This window comes from Arvicanthis niloticus, chromosome 14, assembly GCF_011762505.2.
Source record: "Arvicanthis niloticus isolate mArvNil1 chromosome 14, mArvNil1.pat.X, whole genome shotgun sequence".
Classification (NCBI taxonomy): domain Eukaryota; kingdom Metazoa; phylum Chordata; class Mammalia; order Rodentia; family Muridae; genus Arvicanthis; species Arvicanthis niloticus.
In genome coordinates, this window is record NC_047671.1 from 22,003,028 (window position 1) to 22,029,629 (window position 26,602).

At 44.0% G+C, this 26,602-nt stretch overlaps 1 protein-coding gene across 2 annotated transcripts in view; it reads right to left on the bottom strand.

Annotated features, from left to right (window-relative positions):
• The window catches only part of Gnal (G protein subunit alpha L), a 135,388-nt gene that overhangs the window by 93,730 nt on the left and 15,056 nt on the right, over positions 1-26,602 (bottom strand). The window contains exons 1-2 of one of the 2 annotated variants that reach the window (XM_034518572.2): positions 874-1,147; positions 555-627 (exon numbers count right to left, since the gene is read on the bottom strand). In XM_034518572.2, coding sequence (XP_034374463.1) covers positions 555-627; positions 874-1,018 — 218 coding nt within the window. In that variant the 5' untranslated portion in view covers positions 1,019-1,147. Of the gene's footprint in view, positions 1-554; positions 628-873; positions 1,148-26,602 lie in introns of those variants that run through there. The other variant, XM_034518570.2, reaches the window with a different exon arrangement.

Here is a 26,602-nt window from a genome sequence, read left to right on the forward strand (position 1 = left end):
CTAGCTGCAGATCAAAAAGCGTTTGGCAAACAAACAAAACAAAGAAGAAAAACGTATCTGCACCGAATGTGTACAGACAGTTTTCCTTGTGACTATTCCCTAAACCACCCAACACCACACAGTCGCAGCTTTGATTCACACTTTGCAGTAAGGTACTGTGAATCATCTAGAGACGATCCGAAGTAAACTGAAGAATGTTCACAGATGTTTTCCAACTAATATGCCACTTTAAGCAGCAGATTCCAATATTCTTGGATTTCAAGGGTCTCCCTCCTCTTCAGATAATAATGGGTAAAGGATCAATGTATTGGCTGAGGGTTCAGCACCACACCAATATTAGAGATCAATCCCCCCAGATCCTAATAAATTGCAGTTTGGCAAGCAGTTTACTTTTTAAACTAGCCATCGCCAAAGAAGGGTTTTGCCTAAATGGAGAATGTTCAATGCTAAATTTCTATCTTCCCACCACCCAGATCTACTACATTATGAACAGAACTGCGGAGAAAGTCCGTCTGAGAAATGACGCAGTTGACATAGAATTTGGGTATCCTTACTCGGGGTTGAAGCCATTGACATGCAGGATTCTCATCTGTTTGACGATGGTGCTTTTCCCGGACTCACCAGCCCCTGTGAACAAACAGAGAGAAGGTGGTCATCCATGTCCTCCTAACGGGCCATCCGGTCGCTACCCAACATCTCTTACGAGGGGACTTTCGCAGTAGTTCGTTCGCCCTGGCCAGGCTCCGGCGCCCAGCGGTGCTCAGTCAGGTTTGGCAGACTATGATCATATGCCGGTGGCGGTGAGGCCAGGACTGTGCACTCTGGGCCACCGGGAGCCGCCGGGGTCGGAGCTACAGCGCACCCCGGCCTTACCCAGAAGCAGCAGGCGGTGAGTCGCTTTGTAAGCCAGGCGCTCTTTCTGCAACTGCTTCTCTATCTTTTTGTTGGCCTCTCGGCGTTCTTTTTCATCCACGCCCTGATCTTCCGCGGTCTTGCTGCTGTTGCCCAAACACCCCATGCCTGCTGGCTCGCACTCCGCTCAGGCAAGTAGGAAGGCGCACCAGAGCCAGGGAGACCCCGAGATGTGCGCTCCTGCGACGACTTCTCCGCTCTCTGATACTGAAAGAGACGGCCAGGTCTCCCGGGGATCTGCGATCGTATCGGCTTCTCCCTCCCCTGCCCACTGCACGCTCCCGGCTAACGGCGCCGGGAGGCAGGAGCGCCCAGGGAAACGCTCCTTAAAGGCAGGTCGTCTTAGGAACCTTCTGGGGAAACAGCGCTCAGCGCGCGGAGCACCCCCTGGCGCCGGGTTCTGCTGGAGACAGCCGGGTGGCGCTGTGTCCCGGCTCAGCCTGCGCCTGGCTCAGCACCGCCCCACAGAGATGTTGAAGTGGGTGGTGCGCAACCGAAAGCGGGATCCTGCCCCTCGTAGTGGTAAAGCTCGTAGCAGAGCTCGTAGCAAAGGGTCCCCACAGGGCGACTGTGGCCACCTGCTAAGCTGGCTGGTTGCTTTCCTGTCTGTTGTGCGCGCCCCTTGCGGGTCCCGCTCCCCTGCAAGGGGATGAGGACTGGGGTAGGTGTTGGCTTGGGGGTCAGAGGAGCGCTTTCCTAACCTGGTGAGTCAGAGGAGGGACAAGGGACTCTTGCTTACACGCTGGCCCGCGTGGCTTTCTCGCACCCCGCGTCCCAGTGCATCTGGGCACGCGCTTCTCGCACTGTTCCGACGCCTCCTTGCTCCCAGGCGAGTGAGGACTCGGGATCATGCATATTCTATCAGGGAGGAGGATCGCTAGGAGGCTCACCAGTCACATCGCGTTTGCTCCCTTCAGCTTCTAGACTATTCCAGCTCGCCCCCGCTACCACCTTTCCAGCCCATCTTTACCTCCAGCCCCCGTTTTTCTTTGCAGTTCTGACGAACAGTTCCACTGCTTTTCTAGAACACACTCTGGTTTTGAACTTGACCTTAGAGCCTAGGAATGGGTGATGAACAGGAGGAGACTGGCACGTCCTGGTCCTTTATTGTGCCAGAGAATCAGAGCCCTTAGCTTTGCTAAGCTCTGCGCTTTGTGTTCACAGTGCAAGTGCAGGGCGTCTGCAGGACAATTGAGTTGACAGTCCCAGGTATTTGACTCCAACACTGAGACCTGAAGGCGAAAGGAGTCCTAGAGATCATGAGAAATTGATGGTCCGCAGCGTGGGGTCACTGGGTACTGAGCACCAAGTCCTACAAGCCTTTGCTCAGCTCTCTCCAAGCCTCAGATTTTCCTGTGCTATCAGCATGACCTGGCATGTGTCCCAGAGAGCAGATATGGACTGCGTCTCTTTATCCTGTAGTCAGACCATGTCCTCTCGGTCCCTCTGTCTGTCGCAACTCTTCTGGCTGCCTCCAGCTTTCTCCACTTGCTCCAATTTCCCTCCTTCTTTGTCCCTCCCTCTCTCCCTTCTCCCATCTCTCCCTCTCCCCCACCTGATGGGGTCTATTTTCCTAAAGCATGCAAACACTCCCACACTGCCCGTTGCAAACTTAGACCTTCAGTCCTTCCTCTCATTGGTTCCACCAATCCTTCTCCTTCCGGGGCTCCTGTCCTGAATCTCTCCTGACCCCTAAAACTTCAACCCCGGTAGCCTGACAGTGGTCTGAGCAGAGAATACCCTCACCAGAATTACCAGTAGATTTACGGATGTCTGGTCCCTGTCATCTCAGGAAAGCCAGTCCAGTCAAATCCTCTGCTCGAATCTTGGCCTTTAATCGCCACACACCAACCACCATTTGAGTTTTGCTCATCTCTGCCTAGTGGATCTCAGCTCGTCCTTTCTCCCCAGATATGACTGGCCATTGTGACTATCCACACCTCCAAACGACTTCTTCTCCCTACTTTCTTTGGAATTTCTAAACCACGCGGAATGTGAGTGATCCTGGTGGTTTTTATTTTTCTCTTGCAAACACAAAAAGTTCATGTGTCCTGTTGGATGTTTCCTAAATATGCATCCTGTCCTCTATCACCGCTATGGTCTTTGATCACTAATTCTAAGTAGAATTTGAGCAGTAGAGGCTGGTTTCCATTGTCTCCAGCCTTAATCAAATGAGGCCTGAGCGGTGTTGCTCTCACATTGCTAGTCTGACTATACCACTGTCCCCATCTCAAACTCCTTCTCTGGTTCTTCTGGACCTTTTAAAATGTCAAAAACCCATATACTATTAAAAAGAGGTGGAAACAAAACAGATTTCACCAAAAAAGTTATAAAGGGGGATTTAGATTAGAGACCCCCCCAACACATATTTAAGGTAGTATGATACCCAGTTACTTTAAAGGTATAGCAAAAGGTTGTAGTTTGATCAGATATATAAATTAGGGTTATAGTCAAACTGATGTATTGTAACGTTGTGGTTTCTTGAGACTTTTTCGGTTATTATTTTTACATGTAACAAACGAAAAACATTTTAAAAGAGGGCAAGAAATGACTCCGGTGGGGTGCTTTTAACATGCAAATGTCTGAGACTTCTTCACTTGCTTTCTTTCTTACTCTCTGCACTCGCCCCCCCCCCACTTCTATAAAACTTGAAAATAGAAAGCAAAAACCCTCAACTGTTGTAAATCATGCAATTAAAGTTGATTTCCTATAAATATGAACTTTGGATCATGGTATAGACTGTTAAATTTGATTCCACATTGCCTATTGTGAAATAAACTGTGTGAGACAGAAAAAAATTAGGGTTATAAAATTTAAGGATTAAATACATTGATGTAATGAAAAACAGATTACACTGCATACAGAAAGTTCGTAGATACCAATACAATGGTAACACACACATCGGAAAAGCTGCTTCTGGCTGTTGAGTGATGGCTGGTACTGGCCCAAGTCCTGTCTCTAGGAAAAAATTTTAGTGCAAAACATAGGAATTATTGACATCATCATTTTAAGAGCTCATAGTGGTGATTTAGAAGGGTAACTGTCTGGTTCAAAATCTGCCCAATACAACCAACTGTGTGTGCACCAGGATACTGTGTTAACTTGCATGCCCCATAGTCTAAATCGTGATGGTGCCTGATTTGTTAAGTGATTTCAGTGAAAAGTATAAAGCCAATCTCAGTCTGTTATTAGGTTCAAGGCCTCCCTTTTCTTCTCCCTTCCTCCCTCCCTCTCTCCTTCCCTCCTTTTCTCTTCCTTCCTCCCCATCTCCTCTTCCTCTTCTTCTTCCTCCTCCTCCTTCTCGCCTTTGGAACCAAGCCCAGAGACTTGTTGCAAGCAAGTGCCCTTTCATTGAGTTACACCTTTGCCCCCCCCCCCAACTTTAGAAGTTTTAAATCCAATAATCTGTCTTTTGCTCTTATATCCTCATCCATGTTTCAAAAATTTGAATCAGAATCTAAACTACTCACTGACTCATTTGGAGCCAGGAGGAGAGCTGTAGGGTCACTCGGAAACTTTTTGTGGCCAAAGCAACAAAAGCATCTGTTGCTAGGCAACCTGAACACGGTAGCACTAAGAGGCTCCCCAGGCAAGGCATTTAATACCTGCTGGGTCTAAGGGCAGCCTTATGAGCCTTACCAGCAGAGGGCGCCAGCATACGTGATAAGGGAAAAGAGAGAGCCAAAAAGGCTCTGGGATGTGAAAGGAAAGGTTTTTGAGATCTGTGGGGTTTGAATGAAAATGGCCACCATAGGCCCATAGGGAATGGCACTATTAGGACATGTGGCCTTGTTGGAGGTGTGTCACTGGGGGTGAGCTTTGAAGTTTCAGAAGCTAAAGCCCGGCCTAGTGTCTTTCTCTTCCTGCTGCCTGCCTCCATCCAGGTGTAGAACTCTCAGCTTCTTCTCCAGCGCCATGTCTGCCTGCATGCTGCCATGCTTCCAGCCATGATGATAATGGATTAAACCTCTGAACTGTAAGCCAGCCCTAGTTAAATGTTTTCTTTTGTAAGAGTTGCCTTGGTTATCGTGTTAGGTGTTTATTGTTTCACAGCAATAAGATCCTAACTAAGACAAGATCCGAAGACAAAGGTAACCAAGGGTGTTCCCCTTATACTGAGGATATAGACAGGTAGAGTGTTTCAAAAGTCCGATTTACATTTTTGCTGTACGAATTTAAAATCATGACTTAAAAGTTTCTGTTTGCTTTAGTCCCTCCGAATGAAGGTCGTGAACACTGAAGAGGGTCAGAGCTTCTCTCTGGTGAACTGGGAACAAAGCCCAGGAAAGCAAGAAGAGATTGTACCTTCTTCTCAAGCAGTTCCCTGAAAAAAAAATTTAATCAGCAAGTAGCTGTTTCAATTAGAGACAGTCCTAGATTCAGGAAATGAGAGGGAATCTGAGAAAACAAGCCCAAGAAATGTTAGGCGCTAAATGTGAATGAAAAAAATCCAGCCCATTGTTCTCTCATATTTTGATGATATTAAAGACTAAAACTTCAGTAAGACCTTTGGTGTGGGCTCATCAAATGTTCTCGGAACAGAACAATCATTAAAGCTGAAGAGTCACTAATTTCAGAGCAAGAACAGTGGTTGGAGAAGATGCTGCCAGCCAGCAGCCCACAAACTGGGCCATGTGATAGCACAGGGTATCCCATGCAAGTGTCCCTGCATGACTCATTGCACTGCTGCCTGTTGTTTTAGCAGGCCACATAGAGTCTTGGTGGAAATATGCAAATAGGCTGCCATTCATTTTCAGCAGCCAAGACTGCTGTATGACCTAATTATAATACACATAGAAAGTATTTATGGTACATTTTAACTTTTTTTTTAAACAGAAAAGCAGAGAAATAGCTTCAAGTTTCCTTTTCTGTACATATTCTGAGATCAAATATTTTAAAATTTTTTTTGAAATGATGTGTCTCCCTTTGTCTTACTCCTACAGCAAAAGTAATATGAAGTAGCAGCTGTGAAAGACGCCATCCACAAAGCATTAGGAACTGACAGCTTTAAACACCAAAACAGAAGCACATCAGTAGGGAAAGGATGCTAAAAGCCACTGACTTCTCTTTGTGTCCAAAGCCCAGGATTATGGTGTCCCTGTTAGAATATTCACTGTGGCACCGAGTTTATCAACTGTATGACATGGGATAGGAGATCACCAAAGACATTAGAAAAAACAAACTCAACACAACAAAATATCCTGTATGCCATAGAAGGGCATTGGCAAACAGAATAGAGTTGTTAATGTTTTTGGTCCAGAAATCCTGGGAAGGCCACCAAAACTCAACCAGGCCCTGGCATGTTTGGGCGAGTGTCTTCCAAGGTCCCTATGTTAGTAAGAGTTTGGTTTCCTGGCCAGAGGACTAGTGCGAAGTGGTAGAACTTTCAAGAAGTGGAGCCTAGTGGGTGAGGGAGTGTGTCTTCCTGTCATTGAAGGTATGCTCTCAAAGGGACATTGAGACTCTAGCCTCTTGTTCTTTTACATCTTGGCCAAGCTATGTATGTGTGTCTGTTTCTGTTGCTGTCTCTGTATCTGTCTGCCATCTGTCTTCTGTTTGTCTCTGTCTGTCTCTCTGTCTCTGTATCTCTGTGTCTCTGTGTCTGTCTGTCTGTCTGTCTGTCTGTCTGTCTCTCTCTCTGTATGGTTTTCTGAGTGGTATCATCAGTGGAATGAGACACAGATGGCCTAAAACATTCACAGCTGTGAGACAAGTAAAGCCGAGACCCCATAGTCTGTTTCTGCAACCTCTTCTGACAAATACCAACTCTAAGGCAGAGGCGGTTGGCAGAGGCATATCTAGGGACTAGAGTATTTTAAGAAAAAACTACATGTATCACAGTGACATTTGAAATATATTTTACAAGCCACACATAAAACAAAAAGGCTCAGTGAAGTGGCAGAAGGCCGCGTCAGAACAGTGTCAGTCAGCACCCTGGTGCTTTTATTCTGCTCTTAAGAAGTCAAGTAAACTTTTGAGCTTCAGCAGATATCCAATACAAGATGTTTAGTAAATATATTGAAACACTAATATGAGATTTAAAAAAAACCCAGTCTACCAAGGTTGAAAGATACCCTTTCTTCAGTAATTAACAATGGCCATATGAAATAAAACAAAACAAAACAAAACAAAATAATTTTGCAAACCAATGTAAGCTACATGAACAAAGCATATATTTTAAGGAATATCTTATGATTAAAAAATAGCTTCAGTATTTAGAGATGGTTCTAGTTCAAGTATTTCTATTCTCAAACCTACTTTCTTATAAAGTGAATCCAATTCTACAAAGTCCTTTCATTGGATGAGAGAGAGAGAAAGAGAGAGAGAGAGAGAGAGAGAGAGAGAGAGAGAGAGAGAGAGGTGTATTCTGCATTTTAAATGCTGGATACTGTTCTTGTGTTGGTGACAGCTCATAAGAAATGCAGAATCGTGAGAGATGTCCCGGCATGGATTCCAGCAGTAACGGGCTGACTCTGGACTTCAGGGCTGTCTACCTGCATACATCTGTTCTTGTATGTTAGCAAATCACATGACAGAAGACTAAGAGGAAAGCTGGTTAACAGCATCCCAGTTCATATGAGCACAATAGAGGCCCATATAATTGAACATGAGTCTTCTTTCCCACGTGCCATCATGTGTAAGGACCCTCCAGGCATGGTGACTCATGTCTGCAAGTCTCAGCACTTGGGAGGCTGAGGCAGGAGGATTGACGTGGGTTTCAGGTTAGTGTGGGCTGTACAATGAGTCCTAGGCTAGCCTGAGTTTCAGAGTGAGATTTTCTTTTGTCTCAAAAACCTAAAGGAATGACTAAAGAAATGAAAACTAAACTAAACAAACAAACAAAAACAAAAACCCTATAAAAGCAGTTTCTTATGCTCATGAACAGATAAGACATAGGTGAAGCAGTTCTTTCTTTTAATTGGATTTTTTATTTATTTACATTTCAAATGTTATCCCCTTTCCCAGTTTCCCCTCAGGACACCCCCCTCTCCCATCCTCCCTCCCCCTGCTTCTATAAGGGTGCTCACCCACCCACCCATTTCTGCCTCTCCACTCTGGCATTCCCCTACACTGGGGCATCAAGCCTTCCCAGACCAAGGGCCTCTCCTCCCATTGATGTCCAACAAGGCCATCCTCTGCTACATATGCGGCTGAAGCATGGATGCCTCCATGTGTACTCTTTGATTGGTGGTTTAGTTCCTAGGAGCTCTGGAGGGTCTGGTTGGTTGATATTGTTGTTCTTCCTATGGGTTGCAAACCCCTTCCACTCCTTTAGTCCTTTAACTCCTCCGTTGGGGACTCCATGCTCAGTCTAATGGTTGGCTGAGAGCATCCACCTCTGTATTTGTCAGGCTCTGGCAGAGCCTCTCAGGTGACAGCTATATCAGGCTGCTGTCAGCAAGCACTTCTTGGCATCCACAATAGTGTCTGGGTTTGGTAATTGTATGTGTGATGGATCCCCAGGTGGGGCAGTCTCTGGATGGCCTTTCCTTCAGTCTCTGGTCCACACTTTGTCTCTGTATTTTCTCCCTTGAGGAATGTTTCTCATTCTAAGAAGGACTGAAGCATCCACATTTTGGTCTTCCTTCTTCTTGAGCTTCATGTGGTCTGTGAACTGTTTCTTGGGTATCCTGAGCTTTTGGGCTAATATCCATTTATCAGTGAGTGCATACCATGTATTGTCTTTTGTGACTGGGTTACCTCACTCAGGATGATATTTTCTAGTTCCATCAATTTGCCTAAGAATTTCATGAAGTCATTGTTTTTAATAGCTGAGTAGCACTCCATTGTGGAAATATACCACATTTTCTGTATCCATTCCTCCGTTGAAGGATATTTGGGTTCTTTCCAGCTTCTGGCTATTATAAATAAGGCTGCCATGAACATAGTGAAGCATGTGTCCTTTACTTCTAATTCACAAATCCAAACCTAAAATGGTATGAAATCTTAAGGTTTTCTGGATGCTGACATGGTCCCCCAGTGGAAAATTCTCCACCTGACCTCAAGTGACAGGTTGAACTTGAAGCACAGGTGCACTAAAAATAAAGCATAGAGTTATGTTCAGGGTGTGTGTGTGTAAGGTGTACGTGTAACAAGTTAATTAAGTATTAAGACTGGGGTTTCATCTGAATGATATTATTATCTCAGGATGTGCATGTATGTGTCCTAGTCTGCGTTAGTTGTTAACCTGACACAGTCCATATCACGTGAGGAAGGAGTTCTCAGTTGAGTAACCATCTTTATTAGGCTGGTCTGTGAAGGGTTATTTGGACTACCTTACCTAATGTAGGAGGGCCCAGCCCACCGTGGGCAGCATCATCCTCTAGGCAGATAGTCCTAGGCTATAAAAGAAAGCTAGCTTATCCTGGGTCTGTGAGTGAGTCAGCAAGTAGCATTCGTCCACGGGTATTGCTTCAAGTTCTTGCTTGAATTCCTGCCCTGACTTCCCTCTCTGATGGACTGTGGCCCAGACGTATAAATCTTATAATTCCCCTTCTTCCCAAGTTGCTTTTGTTTAGAGTGGTTTTGTGTGTGTGTGTGTGTGTGTGTGTGTGTGTGTCATGGCAACAGAAAGAAAGCCAGAAAGAACAGTATACAAATATTCCAAATCTAAAACATCCCAAATATGGAAAGCATTTTGAACAGGCGACATGCAACATCTACAGCCCAGGCATTCAGAGAGCCAAGTGTGACGGTGTGTGCACCGATGGATGAATAGTGCCGAACAGCCTCTATTACATGTGGGAGGATCTGGAGAACTGGGAAGCACTTCATGGGGGAAAGAGGGACCACAGCCTGTGTGTTGGTACGAAAAAAGACGTGCTTAGCAGGTGAGGAAGGCGTGGAAGTGCAAATGTGAGAGCAAAGGTAAGGACACAGGGTTGCCAGAAACAAGATGGACAGAAGTGAAGACCAAGTCAAGGTTGGCTGGACCAGGAGAGCCTCGGAGAAGTATACCTTGCCAGCACAGCAACATTTCCTAAATTATAATCTCTCTGGTGGAGTGTCTATTGGTGAGAACATTCAAAATCCTTTTCTAAGCTATGATTGCCCTGCACATGGCAGAGGGCAATGGGACCAAGCCCATAGGATTGGGATGAGAACGGTTTGAATGAATCTGTTTTTTTCATAGTGCGTACTAGGTGGTAATTTCTCAATAAATCTAGTAAATATTATCATTTAGCACCAATTGAACATATCCATTTTAGTCTTCCAGACAAGGCAATGTACTAATATCCTTAAATAATTTCTTTCTTTCTTTTTTTTATGTACTAGGGCAGATTCATTCAAAGTGAGTTATCACACATTAAACAGAGATTTCCTGAGGTCCTTCACACAGCTGAGGACATGAGACATGTATCTATGACTACATATCTCATTCTCTCAATAAGAGACCGTGACCTGTTCAGAATGGAGGAAGAGTCGGCTGTAGGATGGAAAGGAACTGACAGGCACTAACATGTACGTGGATCTTGAAGATATCATGTGAGGAGGACCGACCTGTCATAGAGGGGCAAATGCTGCATCATCCCACACATCCCCACATACAGTCAGCAAATAAAGACAGAAAATGAAGTCGTGGCAGTCGGGTGCTGGGAGGAAGGGAGGAGGAGGCATGGTTTAACGAAGGCAGGGTTTCAGTTCTGGAGAATGACAAAATTCTAAGTGCGGACTGTAGGGACGTTTTACAACGTGTGAATGTGCTTAGTATCTCGGAATGGTTCAATTACAAGTGGTTAAAATGTCACATCATATAAATATCTTATTAAAATCAAAAAGAGAGAAGAACAAGCAGAACCTTGGGCACGGTATCAGTTAAAGAGAGGTATTCTTCTAGAGTGAGAACACAGGTTTATCGTTTCAGAGAGGGCTCCTCCCAACTTAACCCTGACCCTCCAAAAAGAATGGGCTCTACTCCCTAGCACAGGCAGACCTCAAATTCATGGTCCTCCTGCCTCAGCCTCTTGAGTGCCTCATCACCACCTCCTGCACTCTGACTTCTGAGCAGCTTCGTTCTCCTTAGGCACTTTTACTCCGGTGTTAGGTTGCTGTGTATAGAACGAGGGGCAGCTGTAGGCCGCGTGAGTCCTTTAACGTCCACAACTTCACCATCCATCTCTCATGAAGCACATTTGTAAAATTAGATTTTATTTCTACAGTGCTGAGGATCAAACCTAAGCTCTTTCCTCTCTAGGGAAGCATTCTCTCACCGAGTTGCATCCATAGCCCCACAAAGGCAGGTAAGAAATATATGCCACACTCTGGGGCATTGCTGGGCTTTGTGATTATGAGTGTGGGTGAATGTTATCCCTGACGTCAGATATCAAAATAGTCTTGTCAAGTAGAAGACACTACCACCGGGCTCTGTGATTTCTATCCAGATTCCGGTGGGAGCACGTAGGGATGTGTGCTCAATTCTGAACGTGTAGAAAACAAAATCTCTGCTTTCCTAGAGAAACTTCCACTAAGCTGCGTGAGTCGCTGTTCACCTTAGGTTTAAAGATAGCCCACATGGTATTTGATCCTCACAAGATGCACATTATTGTTCACACAGTTCTCTGTCTGAAGGACACGAGGGACTGAACAGCAGGGAAAGTCTCACTCTCAGGAGGACCTGGAACCTGGCTCCCTATACACTTGAAGAAACCACACCATTTTCTTTCCTGCTGTTGCTGAACAAATGGCTCGAACAAGCCTGCCTCCCCTCCCACTCATTAGGGAGATTAATCTGCATATAATGACGGTTGAATTAATTATCTCTCTGCCCAGTTGCCTTAGCAACTGGTTTCTTTTAGAATTTTGGTTTAGTTACAGAGTTGAGAGCCGCCATATTCCGCATGATTGAGCATCAGGTTAAATATGAAATTAAACAGAACATAAACTCATCTTATGCTAGGTGCCAACTACACCCCCTTTCTCGGAAAACTCAGTATCCTTAGACTCGCAGGGCAACTGGTGGTGAATAAGTAGGAGAGAGCCTAACACCCATCTGTGCATTGTGGAGTCTGCACACCGATGTTCTACATCTCATGCTTTGCATTTCTTTCTAAGATTTTAAACTACAGCTAGGGCCTGGGATGTGTGGCTCAGAGACAGAAGGCTTTCTTGTATGAGGTTAAGTCTCCGGCACGGAAAAAAAAAATAAAGAGAAAGAAGATTAAAGAAGAAACCACAAAGATTGATATCCAAGAGGGATTCTCTCATTCTGGAAAAATCCTAAACAAAGATAGGTAAGCCATTGTATGAGCAAATGCAGAGGTGTGTCGACCCTGTGATTAATAGGAAGTGACAGCATATAAATATGGAATTGGAGGAGCAAAAACAAAACACAGGGGTAATCATAGGAACAGTATGAGGCCGTACTCATCACTAGGTTGACTCAGGCCTCTTTAAGCCTGTGTGCCTATGTGTGTATTTATCTCTCTGTCTGCTGAGAAAAGCCAGGAAGTTAAGATTTCCCTGTAACTGCGGGCATACTCACGTGTCAGAGAGGAACCTCTTTGGCGTGACATCACAGATTTGTGGTCTCAGGAGACTGCCTTTCCTTTTGAACAGGGTCTCTTGGGTAGGCAGGGACAAGTGGGCACCTCTTCTTGCAGCTAGTGTGCTCACGTTGTGGCACTGATTTGGCACTGTAGGCTTCAGATGGCCAGCAGCCAGAGGTACAAACATCCTGCAAGCTACACAGTTGGGACATCTGAACTCCAGGCTAAGAGGCAGGCAGGTTCTCTGACCTGAGCTGCAGCAGGTTCTGGAGGAGCGACCTCCTCTGCATCTCCAGAGAGCTGCCCCTGTTTGCTAAGAGGCTGTCCCTGACTCCCTGTGCAGGCTCTCGGAACCACAGAAGGCTTAATGGTGAAAACAAAGCTCAGGGGACTTTCTTAAAGCCATTCCTGATCAATGTGGCATGGAGGGGCTCCCTGTTGTTGCTGCCTCTGACACATCCCTACCACCCAGTGGCTTTCTGAGCCCTCCCCCACACTTTTATAAATAACCCTTTGCTAAACTGTTTTAGATAGTTTGTTATTTTACCCCCAGGATCCCCACCGAATAGTGCCTTCCTCTGAGCTGATGACTCTAGGCACGGCTTGTGACAAAGACTTAGTTCTCAGTCCCCAGTCCTAATCTGTCAGTGCCTTTCTTTCTTTTCTTTTTCTTTTTCTCTTTCTTTCTTTCTTTCTTTCTTTCTTTCTTTCTTTCTTTCTTTCTTTCTTTTTCTTTTTCTTTTTCCTCTTTCTTTCTTTCTTTCTTTCTTTCTTTTTTTTTTTTTTTTTTTTTTTTTTTTTGAGACAGGGTTTCTCTGTGTAGCCCTGGCTGTCCTGGAACTCGCTGTATAGACCAGGCTGGCCTCGAACTCAGAAATCCACCTGCCTCTGCCTCCCAAGTACTGGGATTAAAGGCATGCACCACCACCGCCCGGCCTTTGTTTAGTTTCAAACCTGTACAACTGTATAGATAGTCCTGGCTCTGTGGTCTCAAGAGGAAGATGAACCAGTGGGCTGGAAATATGCAAAGCTAGAGGCTCAGCCAAGCCTAATTCAGAGAGCTCGAGGCCTAGCACCATGCTGAAGCGAACACAATCCAAAAGAAGATTGGCAGGGGAAACATTTTGGTAAAGTTACAAGACCTTGTTGTTGGTAAGTCAGAGAGAAGGAGATGAAAACTGACCAGAGATTATTAGAAACTAACCCCAAATAAATACACCCAGTTTAAAGCATGTATATGCCATTGCTGTTTGAAAGGAAGGTATCTTTTTCTCATCTGTAGGGATTTTAAAATCATACACGGTGAGTATGTACAGGAGCCCCAGGTGGCTGGCCAGCAACAAACACATATGCGTTTTCACTGTGAAATCATGTCAAGCTGACAGGGATGCTTCAGGAAGTGTGGAGGGGTTTCCCGCACTCAGCATCCACATGCCCAGACTGTCAGCATTTTGAAGCACTCTGTCCATTTTCTTTTTTTTTTTCTTTTGGATATTTTATTTACATTTCAGATGCCATCCCCTTTCCCCATTTCCCCTCCCTAGAAAACCCCTATCCCATGCTCCCTTTTCCTTTTTGCTTTTATACAATTTTTTTAAAATGTTAATCAAAGGCTTTATAAGTTTGGTATTGCTCAATCAGAAGTGTAACCCAATACCCAACCTAGATATATAAACTATCTTTGACTGGTGGAGACACGTGAACACCTGCCTCCATGTCCCCCCCCCATCTCTTTCTCTCTCTCATCACCTAGCTTCTCCTCTCCTTACTCCTTCTCTTCCTCTCCATACTCCTCTCACCTTAGCTCCTCCTACATATCACCCTTCCTGTTAAAATAAAACTTTTCTCTCAAAATACGATTAGAGTATAACTATGCCTATTTGTACCAGTGAGGTACAAGATAGTCCTAATACCCAGTCCATCATTTTGTTGACTAGCCAGAACCTCTGTCATCTCTCCTAACTAAAACACTTAGTTCTGAACCTGGCTTTTTTCTTGGCTTCAGAATGAATGTCAGCTGAAAACCATCCACTCAAATCTTTTCTCTCAAGGTAAATAGCCAGGATTGGCTATGAGACCTTAAGTTTTCAACCCCATCAGAAATCCAGAATGGTCAAGTTAACTAAAATTATGAAAAGCTCAAAGCATAGCTTCTAAAACTTAGCCAATTTATAGAGACCGCTGAACACCTGAACAGTCCCTATACTACAAAACGTTGGAGCATCTGATCTTCAGCCTTCTGGCCCAGGATCATCTGACAGACCTTAGTGCTGCAGAATTAAGGGCTGATTACTCTGTCTAGGCAGATATAATCAGTCGACTATTCTGCAAGTGTGTCCTTTTCTGGACAGTAATTTGTCTGTAGATGGAAAGAAGCAGTTTTTGCCTAGTGGCTGTCTCCCCACAACTGGAGTAACTCCAAAGACGCTCAATTACTTCTTAGAATCCAAGACAGGAAGCTGTCAGGAGCAGACAGGTCTCTAATCAAAATGAACATTAATACAGAAATGTTTGTAACATCAATTCTGTGGTCTGTCCATTTTCATAACCACTCATTTTCTGCCTCCGGACTATTTGAAAGGATGTTGTGACATTGTGTGTCTCTCAGTGTCTACTTGCTAAGGACAAGTGTTTCTTACACACTGACAGGACTCTGTTAACTCATCTAGTCTAGGTCTGAAGCTAGTCAAGGATGCTCTGCTTACAGACATGATCTGAATGTGCACCTAACAAAGGCTCGTAGTACTTGGTGTGGGTGTGTGAGAGGTGGTGGAGCCTTTAAGAGGTGGAGGAATTGAGGGGGAGGGTCATTGGTGATGTGATCGTTGGAAGGATTCTGAAGAAGCTATTGTGGGACTCCTGAAGACTTAGAGGAGAGCTTCCCTGTACTTCCTGGTTCTCTGTAGCTTCCTTTATCATTGCTGTGGTCTTCTTCCTCACAGTCTTCCATCACAATGTCATGGCCAAAGTGTACTCACTCACAATGCCCTCACTCACAGGTGACATCGTGCTAGTTGGACATTCAGCCTTCAAAGCTGTGAACTAAATAAAACTTAAAAGTTAATCTCACTCCAAGTATTCAGTTCCAGTGATGAAATCTGGACTAACCCGTGTCTTCGAATAGTCATTACCATCCATCTAAGAGTCAACCCAAGTTTAGAGAATTTTTTTTTTAAGGTTCCTCTTTTAGTAGAGCTGGGAAATCCACACTCTGTACTTGTCATAGAATAATCATTGTGAAGGATGTTCGGTGGCTACCATCATGCCAGTGGCTTCTGGTTGCACAGCGGAAAAGGGACCCTAGAGTCCATCATGATCCATGACTGGAAGGCTCTCGTCCAGGCTGCCTGTCCTTCTCCAGGCTCTAGAGTTCCAGCATTGACTTGTATTGCCTTCCCTTAACAACAAATAACTCACATGAAAACAATCTGTTCCTCACAGTCGCCCCTTCTCTTTGACCAGCTCACTGTTGGCACCACTTTTTAATACCTTGTAAAATACTTGCCAGCCTGTGCGCTGGCCAGCTTCTTCTGCCCTTCTTGGTTCCTAAAGACCTAAAGTACCTTCCTGCTGTTCTCCTATACCCTGGCATCTTGGTCGTCTTGGTCACTGTAAAGGGACACCATGACCAGGATAGCTCTTATAAAAGAAAGCATTTAATTGGGGGCTTGCTTATCGTTAGAGAGGTTTAGTCCATTACCATCATGGTGGGAAGCCTGGTGCATGCAGGCAGACAAGGTGCTGGAGTGTAGGAGTTCTACATCTGGATCTGCAGACAGCAGAAAGAGAGAGATACCGGGCCTGGCTTGGGCGCTTGGAACCTTGAAGCCTACTCCAAGTGACACACTTTCTCCAACAAGGTCACACCTATTCCCAAGAGGCCACACCTCCTGTTCCTTTTCAAGCAGAACCACCCCCTGATGGCCAAGCATTCTAATCCATGAGCTTATGGGGCCCATTCTTATTCAAACCACCTCACTGGTTTATACCCCCCCCCCCTTAGCTACTTCCTCCCTTATTGCCTCCCTTAAGGTTCTTTTGCATTCCTGGCCTTTCTCCCAGAATGAGTCCCTTTTCCCTGTTCGTCTCTCAGGAGCCAGTCAAACAACTGATGATTGCAAGCTTCTAGAGCTTACTGCTCTCTGAAAGAATCTCACTTGGGCCAGGCCTCTCAGCTCTAGCTCTGAGGCTCAGACCCAGAGTGACTGAGTTGATTTAATTCATACTCTGTGATTTGACCAATTCATGCAGGGACATGACTGTTTCTTTTTTCTTTTTTCTTTCTTTCTTTTTTTTTTTCTAAATCACTTATACCAGGAGACCACAGTGCCTCTAGAAAGGCATCTGTCCTTTGATCAAGTGCTTGAGAATGCTGAGGTGATCTTCCTCCCTATCCTGTGTGTGGACCTGAGAGCCTCTTCCAGGACAGATGTGTTTGTAGGGGTGGATCAGAATGTCCAGAAATGTGAAGAACCACGTGGACATACATCTTGTGCCTCTCCTCTCCTTCTCTCCCCTCCCCTTCCTTCCCCTCTCCTCTCCTTCCCTTCCCTCCTCTTCCCTCTTCTCTCCCCTTCCCTTCTCTCCCCTCCCCTCTCCTCTCCTCTCTTCTCTTCTCTTTTTCTCCCTTCTTCCCTCTCTCCCTCCCTCCTGTCTTTCTTTTTATAAATATATCTACAAGAGAAAGAGCCCAGCAACGGGAGGATGGAAAGCCACTCCTGAACTATGTCCAGCTTGCCGAGTAGCCCAGCCACCTGGCCTGGCATTCATCAGAGGGAGCACTTCGGATGTAAAGCAATTCCTTTTGCGACAGAGCTGGAGTGCTGCCAGTTTACACTTGTTACAGTTTGATTACAAAATGTCCCATAGACTCCTGGGTTTGATGACTTAGTCCCTAGCTAAAGGCATTTTTTTTGGTAGGTACTGGAACTTTAGGATGTGGGTGGGGCTAGCTGGAGGAAGTGGATTACAAGGGGGATGTCCTCAAAGGGTATCTTGTCCCCACCTGTCTCTCTGTGTCTCTGCTTGTGGTTGTCCTGAGGTGAAGTCTCCACTCCACTCTGCCCTTAGTGTCACTATGCTCTCTCCTCATCAAAGGCCTAGAAACAGCCAGCCCACCACAGACTGAAGCCCGTTTATGTGTCAAAGTAAACCCATCATCCCTTAAGTTGATTTTCTCAGGTATTTGGCACAGTGATAAGCACCTGTGACTCCTCTCAGACAGAGCTTGAACCTGGATGGTCAGCCACCTGACAAGGTTGGACCACACACACCAAGGCTCTGGTGCACTTGGTAAAGTCTAGCTGGAGGGGAGCAGGAGGGTTGATTCTCTGTGCAACACTGCCACCTCGTGGTTGCTTGGAGGAATAACCCCCTGTGAGCACAGACACTGAGCATCTTTGTGGAACGTAAGCAGAGGGAATACCTCTTTTTCAGCAGCCCCCCCACCCCCGTCCTTTCCAACTTCACTTCCTGCTATTTCTTCTTAAAATGTGTTAATTGACCTGTTCTTTGACAATGTCAGGTTTATTATACATTCTTGTCACACCCCATCCTTTACTGTCCCTTTCCCACCCCCCGTCCTCCCATAGAATTCCCATCTCACAGTGCTTTGTTCTTGCTTTGTGACCCACTGGAATTAACCAGGGCCCCTTACTCGGGCATGGGTTTGAAGCTATCCACAGGAGCATAACTCACCAGTGGCTACTTCACTAAAGACAAAGGCTTCCTCTCCCCCAGCAACGGTAGACGGCCTTAGGCATGACCCACGAACTGTTCCTCGTCTAGGATCGCATGCTTGTGGGTCCAGTCTAGTGCAGGCTGTATGCAGGTAAACAGCTGTAGTGAGTTCATGAGTCACACAGCCATACCGTGTCTGTAAGACAGCATTTCGTGGCCACTCTCTCTGCTGCCATCTTCCCCCAAGGAGGTGACACTGCCACTCTTTAGGGCTAAGCGCTCAAAAGTCACTCGCTCTTAACACCTTGACCAGCCATGAGTCTCTCTATTAACCGTCACTGGCTGCAAAGAGAAGTTTCTTTGATCAAGACTGAGGTATAAATATAAATATTTAGGAGACAGTTTGGCAACTTGTCACTTCAGAAAAAAAAAAAAAGGTATAGGTTAACCCCTCATGGCCTCGCAAGTCATGGACCAAGTCCTCAGTACTGGTAATGAACTTTCTTCTCTGGAGCAAATCTCAGATCTGGGTTTTAAAAATGAGTTGGTTCACAGCTGCAGAATATTTATAGGGAAAACTGTGTTTTCCTGTGCTCGATCTGAACAGCCCCCTTTCTAATCTAGCTTGATAGATCTGAAAGATGCAGGGCTTTCTTCATTTTATAGAGCAGGGAACTGAAGCTCAGATAAAGACTATTTCTTAAGGTCACACCAATAGAGTGTAGACAAGTCTGGATTCACATCTCTTTCCTGTGGTTCTTATGCACTGTCCTTACCATGTACCTGTGTTGACTGCAGCCTTTTATTCTGGGGAAATTGTTCCCGCCCAAACCACATTCTTCCATTCCTCAGTCTGCCTCACCCCCCCCCCCGCCCCACCTCACTTTTAAAGCATATTGTATTTTTAATTAGAATTACATCAATTGTCTTTGGAATCCATGTTCTTTCTTGAGCTTGGGGCAGGGGGGAATCTTCTCATCAGCCTGTTCCCACTCAGACCAACATGGGAGAGGGAATCTTAAATGGTGTCGCCTATGCACAATTCAAAACTGTGAAGTTTGTAGCTTTAGTCTTTTGTAACAAAAACTAATAGCACTAACTTAAGTGCTGGCTTGAAATGCTATTTTAGATGTAAATAACCTAGGCCAGCTGTTTGCAGATGTGTGAGACAGAGCTTCTTCCGTTGCTTTTGTTTTTAACTTGCTTTTGTGTTAAAGTTCTTCTCATTCCTCCTCCAATACCTGTCACCTTTGTTTTAAATAACTGGTCCTTTAACACACATGCACATACATACACATCACACACATGCACACACATACCACACATGTATATACACACCACACACACACCACACATGTACACACCACACATGTACACACACACACACCACACATGCACACACATACACCACATGCACACACACCTCACACACACCACACACACCACACATGTACACACACACACCACACACACACCACACATGCACACACATACACCACATGCACACACACCTCACACACACCACACACACCACACATGTACACACACACCACACACACACACCACACATACACAGGCACACACATCACACATGCATACACAAACACACCACATATGTACACACACACCACACATGTACACACACACCACACACACACACCACACATGTACACACACCTCACACACACATACCACACACACATACCACACATGTACACACACACATACCACGCATACACACCACACATGCACACACCACACATACACAGACACACACATCACACATGCACATACAAACATACCACACATGCACACACATCACACATGCACACACACCTCACACACTACACACCACACACACATCACACACACCACACATGTACACACACACCACACATACAGACACACACCACACATACACACACTCACACACACACAATCAGTTGCTTGCCCCCTATGGCAGTTGTGCTATCATTGTGCGAGTAAGTGCCTCTTTTCTGACAAATTGATATTGTAGCATGCAAGTTCCAAAGATAAGCAAGACCATTGCTGATTTTTCTCCCTTGGTTCTGAATAGTCATTCTGGCCTTAGGAAGACTATCCGGCATCACTTCCAATTCTTGGCTCAGTTCCAACATAGTTGCTTTGTATTCTGCAGCCAAGGAATGCTGTGTCTTCAGGAATAGTGCCTTACCAGTTCTGCTGGGCAACCAAAGGCTACAGCATAGCTTGAATAGCTTATGGGGTGGGGGTGTGAGTCCATTCTAGCCAACTCCTGGGGAGGTGTTCCAAGCCTCATACTAGAATTTTCAATAACCTATGACTTCTCGGATTGACGCTATTCACCCATGCAGGAAGCTCCATGTAAAGTCCCCCACCCCTTTTGATACAGGGTATCACTATGTGTCCCTGGCTGGCCTTAAGCTCAGAGATCTGCCTGCATCTTCCTCCAAAGTGCTGAGATCAAAGGTATGTACCACCATGCCCAGCCCCATTTGAAGTCTTCTTAAAATTATATTTTTAAATTAGCTTATAAAGTAGTGGATTTCTATGTGATCTCTTTGTACATCCTTATTTTGATTGAATCTCACTGAGTAAACCCTAAACCCTATTCCTCACCCACCTATTTAAACTTCCAGTATCCCTCTTCCAGTTTCACTTCCAGTATCCCTTCCTCCCCACTTAAGGTCTCTTCTACTGCCATGCCCTTTGTCCTTTCCAGCCATCTACGGACATTTCAAGTGAAATAAACGATTATAAAAATGGAAGTTATGATCCACATATAAGAGAGGACATGTAGTGTTTGACTTTCTGGCTCTGGGTTACTGTTCATTCAGTACAGTATTTTCCAATTCCACCCATTTTCCTGTAGATTTCATAAGTTCTCTCTTCATTACCACAGAATGGAATTCTCCGCTGTCAACAGATCACATTTCCATGATCTGTTCTTCAGTTGACGGACATATCAGCTAATTCCATTTGCTACCTACAGTGGGTGGATCAGCAGTGCACAGCGCGGAGCAGGTTTCTCTGTAGTGGGATTGAGCACACACCCAGGAGCAACAGCGCTGGCTCATTCTAGGTTTTGTTTGTTTTTTGTTTGTTTGTTTTCGAGACAGGGTTTCTCTGTGTAGCCCTGGCTGTCCTGGAACTCACTCTGTAGACCAGGCTGGCCTCGAACTCAGAAATCCGCCTGCCTCTGCCTCCCAAGTGCTGGGATTAAAGGTGTGCGCCACCACTGCCCATCTCATTCTAGGTTTTTGAAAAGTCCTCCTAACTGATTTCCAAGGTGACCTCACTACTTCACACCCCACCAGCAGTGTATCGGGGTTTCCCCCTTTCACATCCCTGTCTGCATCTTCTCTCATCCATATTCTTGATGATGGTCATTCAGATTAGGCTGAGGTGGTTTTAATCTGCATTTCCCTGATAGCTGAGGATGCTGTGAACACACTGTAAGTGCTTACTAGCTGTAAACACTCTCTTCTTTTGAGAATTTTGTTTAACTACACAGTCAAGTTTCAAGCTTGTAGTTGTCTCTTTCGATTTAAAAAAAAAAAAAAGTTCTTTTCATAGTCTAAGCCCTAATTCTTTATCAGATGTACAGCTCTCAGAGTCTTTTCTTCTCATTTCGTGGGCTGCCTCTTCGCTCAGTTAACAGTTTTCTATGTTGCCTAGAGGCTTTTTAGCTTCGTGGGGTCCCCATTTGCTGAATGTGCTCCTGGAGTCCTATTCAGAAAGTACTAACCCGTGCCTACTTGTGGAAGCACACACTGTGTCCTCTAACACGGTTGGAGCATCCAATCTACCTCACGTTGAGGTCTCTGATACCTTTGGGGCTGCTTTATGCAAAGTAGGAGATAAAGATCGGCTTTAACACCTCCACGTGCTGATGCCCAGTTTCCCCCACACCATATTTTGAGATATTGACTTTCCTCCACTGTATATTTTTAGTACTTTTGGAAAGATAAATATTAGCTGAAAAAGTGTGGGCTTGTATCTATCTGTGTTCTCTCCCATTTATCTGCACGCAAGTTTTGTGACATACACTGGTTTTATTGCTATGGCTTTTATACTATAACTTGAAATCAGGCATGGTGGTCCCTTCTGCTGTATTCTTTTGTTCCAGGATTGCTTTGGCTATCATCAGTCTTTGTACTTCCATATAAAAATTAAAATTACTTTTCCTATGTCTATGAAGAATGGTCCTGGATCTTCTAGTGGGAATTGCACGGGAATTGTTGGTTGCTCTTGGTAGGATGGTCATGTTCACAACCTTAATTCTTCTGATCCTTGAGCATGGGAGTTCTTTCCCTCTTCTCCGATCTCTTCAGTGTCTCAAACTTTTCACTGTAGAGATCTTTTATTTCCTTAGTTCAGTGTTCAGTTCATTCCAGGTATCTTACTTTTTTTTTTTTTTTTTTTTTTCGGTCACTGTGAGCAAAATTGTCTCCTGGATTTCTTTTTCAGTATGTTTGTCTCTGGTTTAGAGGTAGGCAGTGGGATTTATTTATTTATTTATTTATTTATTTATTTATATCTTGTGCCTTGCCACTTTGCCAAAAGTGTTTATCAGCTCTGAGAGATCTTTTGGTGTCATCATTAAAGTATGATATATGGAAGTTGTATTATCTACAAAAAGAGATATTGGATTTCTTTTTATCTGTATTCTTTTTTTGTTCTCCTTTCTTATTGCTCTCACCAAGACTGCAAGCACTGTACTCAAAAGCAGTAAGGAGAGTGGGCACCTTTGTCTTCTTGCATCATAGTATTAATGGGAATGCAGGGGTTTTTCTCTTACACATGACATTGGCTCTAGATTTGTCATGTAGAACATTTTCATTTATGTTGATGTGTGTTCCCTGTATGCCTAGTTTCTCTGTGACTTCCATGTTGGATTTTGTCTGTAAGAAGGAACTAAACTGAAGCCATTTTGAATAAAACTTCCATTTTGAATAGGAGTCAAATTTTAAATTTCACCCAAGACCTCCCTGGGTAACTGACATTCTGGTTGGCAAGTTGAGACATGAATGCTAGGCAAGTCATCCCCCAACAGTTGAATAACCCAACTTATGGGAACAGGATAGATAAGTGAACCACAAAGACATCTTCCTAAGGATCTCCCTATTCCTAAATTCTGATTGGTGGGAAAATGTAGCAAACTTGGCCCAGATATTTACAGTTTTCAAGCTTAAAAATGCTGTAACATTCTGGCTCAAGATTGATGTGCAGCTCTAGAGTCTGTCCTGTGGTCCTGATCGATCAGTAGTGGCTTGATTACAATAAATTTTTGTCATCTGTACGACCTGGTGTTTGAGCTATGTTGAATCTAAGTGGATCCCACAACATGTCAATGGTCTTTCTATGTCTGTGGACACAACCATGTGATTTTTGTCTTTGAGTCCATTCATGTGACAAATTACATTTAGTCTTTTATTTATGCTGAGTCATCCTTTGCATCTTTGGAAATGAAGTCAACTTGAGTCTGATGGAATAATGTCTTTGATGTTAAGTGAACTTGGCTTGCCTTTTAAGATAGGAGTTATGATTAGCCTGGAACTTCCTGTGTAGACCAGAGTGGTCACAGACTCACAGAGATCTACTTGCCTCTGCCTCCTGAGTGCTGGAATTAAAGGCGTGCAGCACCATGTGCAGGCCACTTTTCTGTTGTATCTATCTGATTTTGGCATCTGGGAGATGCCAAATGAAGTTAAAAACCTCCTTTTCTTTCTTTTCTATTTTATGGACTGATTTGAGTGGCATTGGTGTTAGTTCATTCGAAGTTTGCTGGAATCCTTCAGTTTTGAAAATTACTGTTTGTAGATCTGCTTAAATTACGTATTTTATATTGCTTTAATTTCTATAGGTCAGAAGCATCTAGAAGTTCATCCATGTATTTTAGATCCTTCAAATTTAGTGAAATACATGTTTTTAAGATATGTCCCTGTGACTCCCTGAATTTCCTTGTTGTCTGCTCTAATGTCTTTTTTTGAATTCTACTAATTTCGGTCTTTTTTCTCTTTTTGGGTAAACTGTCTAAGGGTTTGTCAATTTACTTATTTTTTTCAAAGAACTATCTCTTCATTTCACTTCATTTTGTTGTTTTTTTGTGGTTTGTTTGTTTGTTTCATTAGTGTTTACACTGATCTTGGTTGTCTCTTTCTGTTTTACTGCTTTCAGATTTTGTTTGTTCTTGTTTTCCAAAGACTTAGTCATTAAGTCATTAATGTTTTTGAGTTATTTGCTTGTGTACTATCTGACTTAAACATATTAATTATTATTATTATATGGTTATCATTAATTTATATGTGTGTGATGTGTGGTGTTTGGGCCCACATGCGCTCTGGCATTGCAGGTGGAAATTTGAAGATAACTTTGTGCAGTTGCTTCTTTCCTTCCACCTTTATCTGTATTTCAGAGACTTGACTGGAGTCATCAAACTTGCCTGCCAAACATTTTACTCACAGAGCCATCCTACTGGCTCTCTCTGGGTTTTTTGTTTGTTCGTTTGTTTTTTGTTTCTGACATAATCACTTATAGCTATAAACATTCCTCTTAGCGTTGCCTCTTTGTGTCCTCACAGTTTAGGATGTTGTGTTTTCTATTCCATTCTAGAAACTTTGAAGATTTCCTACTTGATTTCCTCGGTGACTCAGTCACCATTCGATCATGTGTTGTTTCGTTTCTAAGAGTTTGTGTGTTTTCTCTAGCCTTCCTTGGTGTCAATATCTAGCTTTATCTCAGTTTGGTTAGACAGAATCCAGGATGTTACTTTAATCTTGCACTTATTAAGATTTGCTTGTGTCTTAATGTGTGGTCTATTTGAGGAAAGTTCTACAAGCTGCTGAGAACAATGTGTGCTCTTTAGTGTTTGGGTGGAAGGTTCTATCTCTCTGTTAGCTCATTTGATATCTAATGTCTCTCTGTTTCCTTTTTGTCTAGATAAGCTATCTATTGGGACAATAGGGTATGGAAATCACCTACTGTTAGTGAGTTGGAGCGAATCTGTGTATTAGTACTTGCATTATGAAGTTGGATGCACTTGTGTGTGGTGTGCATGAATTTAGAATTGTAATATCCTCTTGAAGGATTATTCCCTTAATGAGTATGAAGCAACCTTTCTTACCTCTTCTGTTTAGTTGGGTTTGAAGTCTATTTTGTTAGATATTAGAACAGCTAAGCCTGCTTATTTGCTAGTTGTATTTGCTTGGAGAACCATCAACTATCCTTTTACCCTAAGGTGGTGTCTATCTTTGGTTGTGGTGGTTTGAAGGATACATGTTCCCTACAGTCTCAAGGATTTGGACACTTGGTTCCCAGTTGGTGGCATCATTGGGGGTAGGTTTAGATGGTGCAGTCTCGTTGGAGGAAGTGCATCACTCGGGGTGAGCTTTGATATTCAACATCTTGAGTCACATTCAGTTCTGCTTCCCTCTTGCATTTAATGATGTGAGCTCTGAGTTGCCAACTCCTGCTGCCATGCCTGCTGCTTACTGTCTGGCATCCTAGTCATCATGGACCCATCCCACCTGTAGTCCCAAATAAAGTCTTCTTTCTATAAATTGCCTTGGCTGTGGAGTTTTATCAGAGCCACAGAAAGGGATACGAGAATTTTGAGATTACCGTTAGAAACCCATTAACCATTTTACTAAAGGAACATTTGGCCATACTTGGTTAAAGTCAAGGCAAGTTTGCATTTAGGGTAACTTGTAGGGGTTGAAGTAGAGAGGCCAAGGGTGGTTACTGTCAGCAGAATCTAGACACCTTCTCTGATACTATAGCCTACATCCACACCTAGAAAGGATCTCCTTCCCTCTACCACAGAGGACAAAGATTACATGCACAGAAAGCTGCTCGATTTGTCACCTGCATGTTAGATTGTTGATGTTTACCCTCCAGGCCTTACTGTTACCTTACAGAAACCACAATACCAGTAACTTTCCTTCTGAGAAACTATTATCAGGCCAAAAGTGGGAAATGAAGGGAATATTAAGTAGGCCTGTCCATTAGGCACAGCAGAGCAGATTAGGTAAATTACTTATATGTAAGCTTTTTAGTTCTCTGTGAGGGAGCTAATGTTCAGTACACTTTCGTGTCAGAAGTGGCTCTGAAGCAAAATATAAGTTAAAAAACTCTGGGGGGAGGAACTCCACAGCCATCCCTCCAAGTTATAGGAATGAAAGGACATCACCTGGCTGTGACCACCACAGTCTAACCAGTTCTTTGTAGAATGAAAATTCATTGTGACCAAATGGATTTTCTATACTTCTCAAAGAGCAGAGACACTCCCTTAAACACCACATAAGTCAAGGATAGTCACGTTGCATGGGTCCTAACAGACTGAACATATGTAGAATTTAGATGAAACTGCAGACAATGTATTTCATATTTGTTCTAGATGGAACCTTAATGTGCTTCTTTACAAGGGTAGGAAAAAACTCCTCAAGAATAGCTATTGCTTTAAAAACTTTAATATGATCCACATTTTAATTTCTTTTAGTGAGTTCTTCAAAAGATGCCTTCTG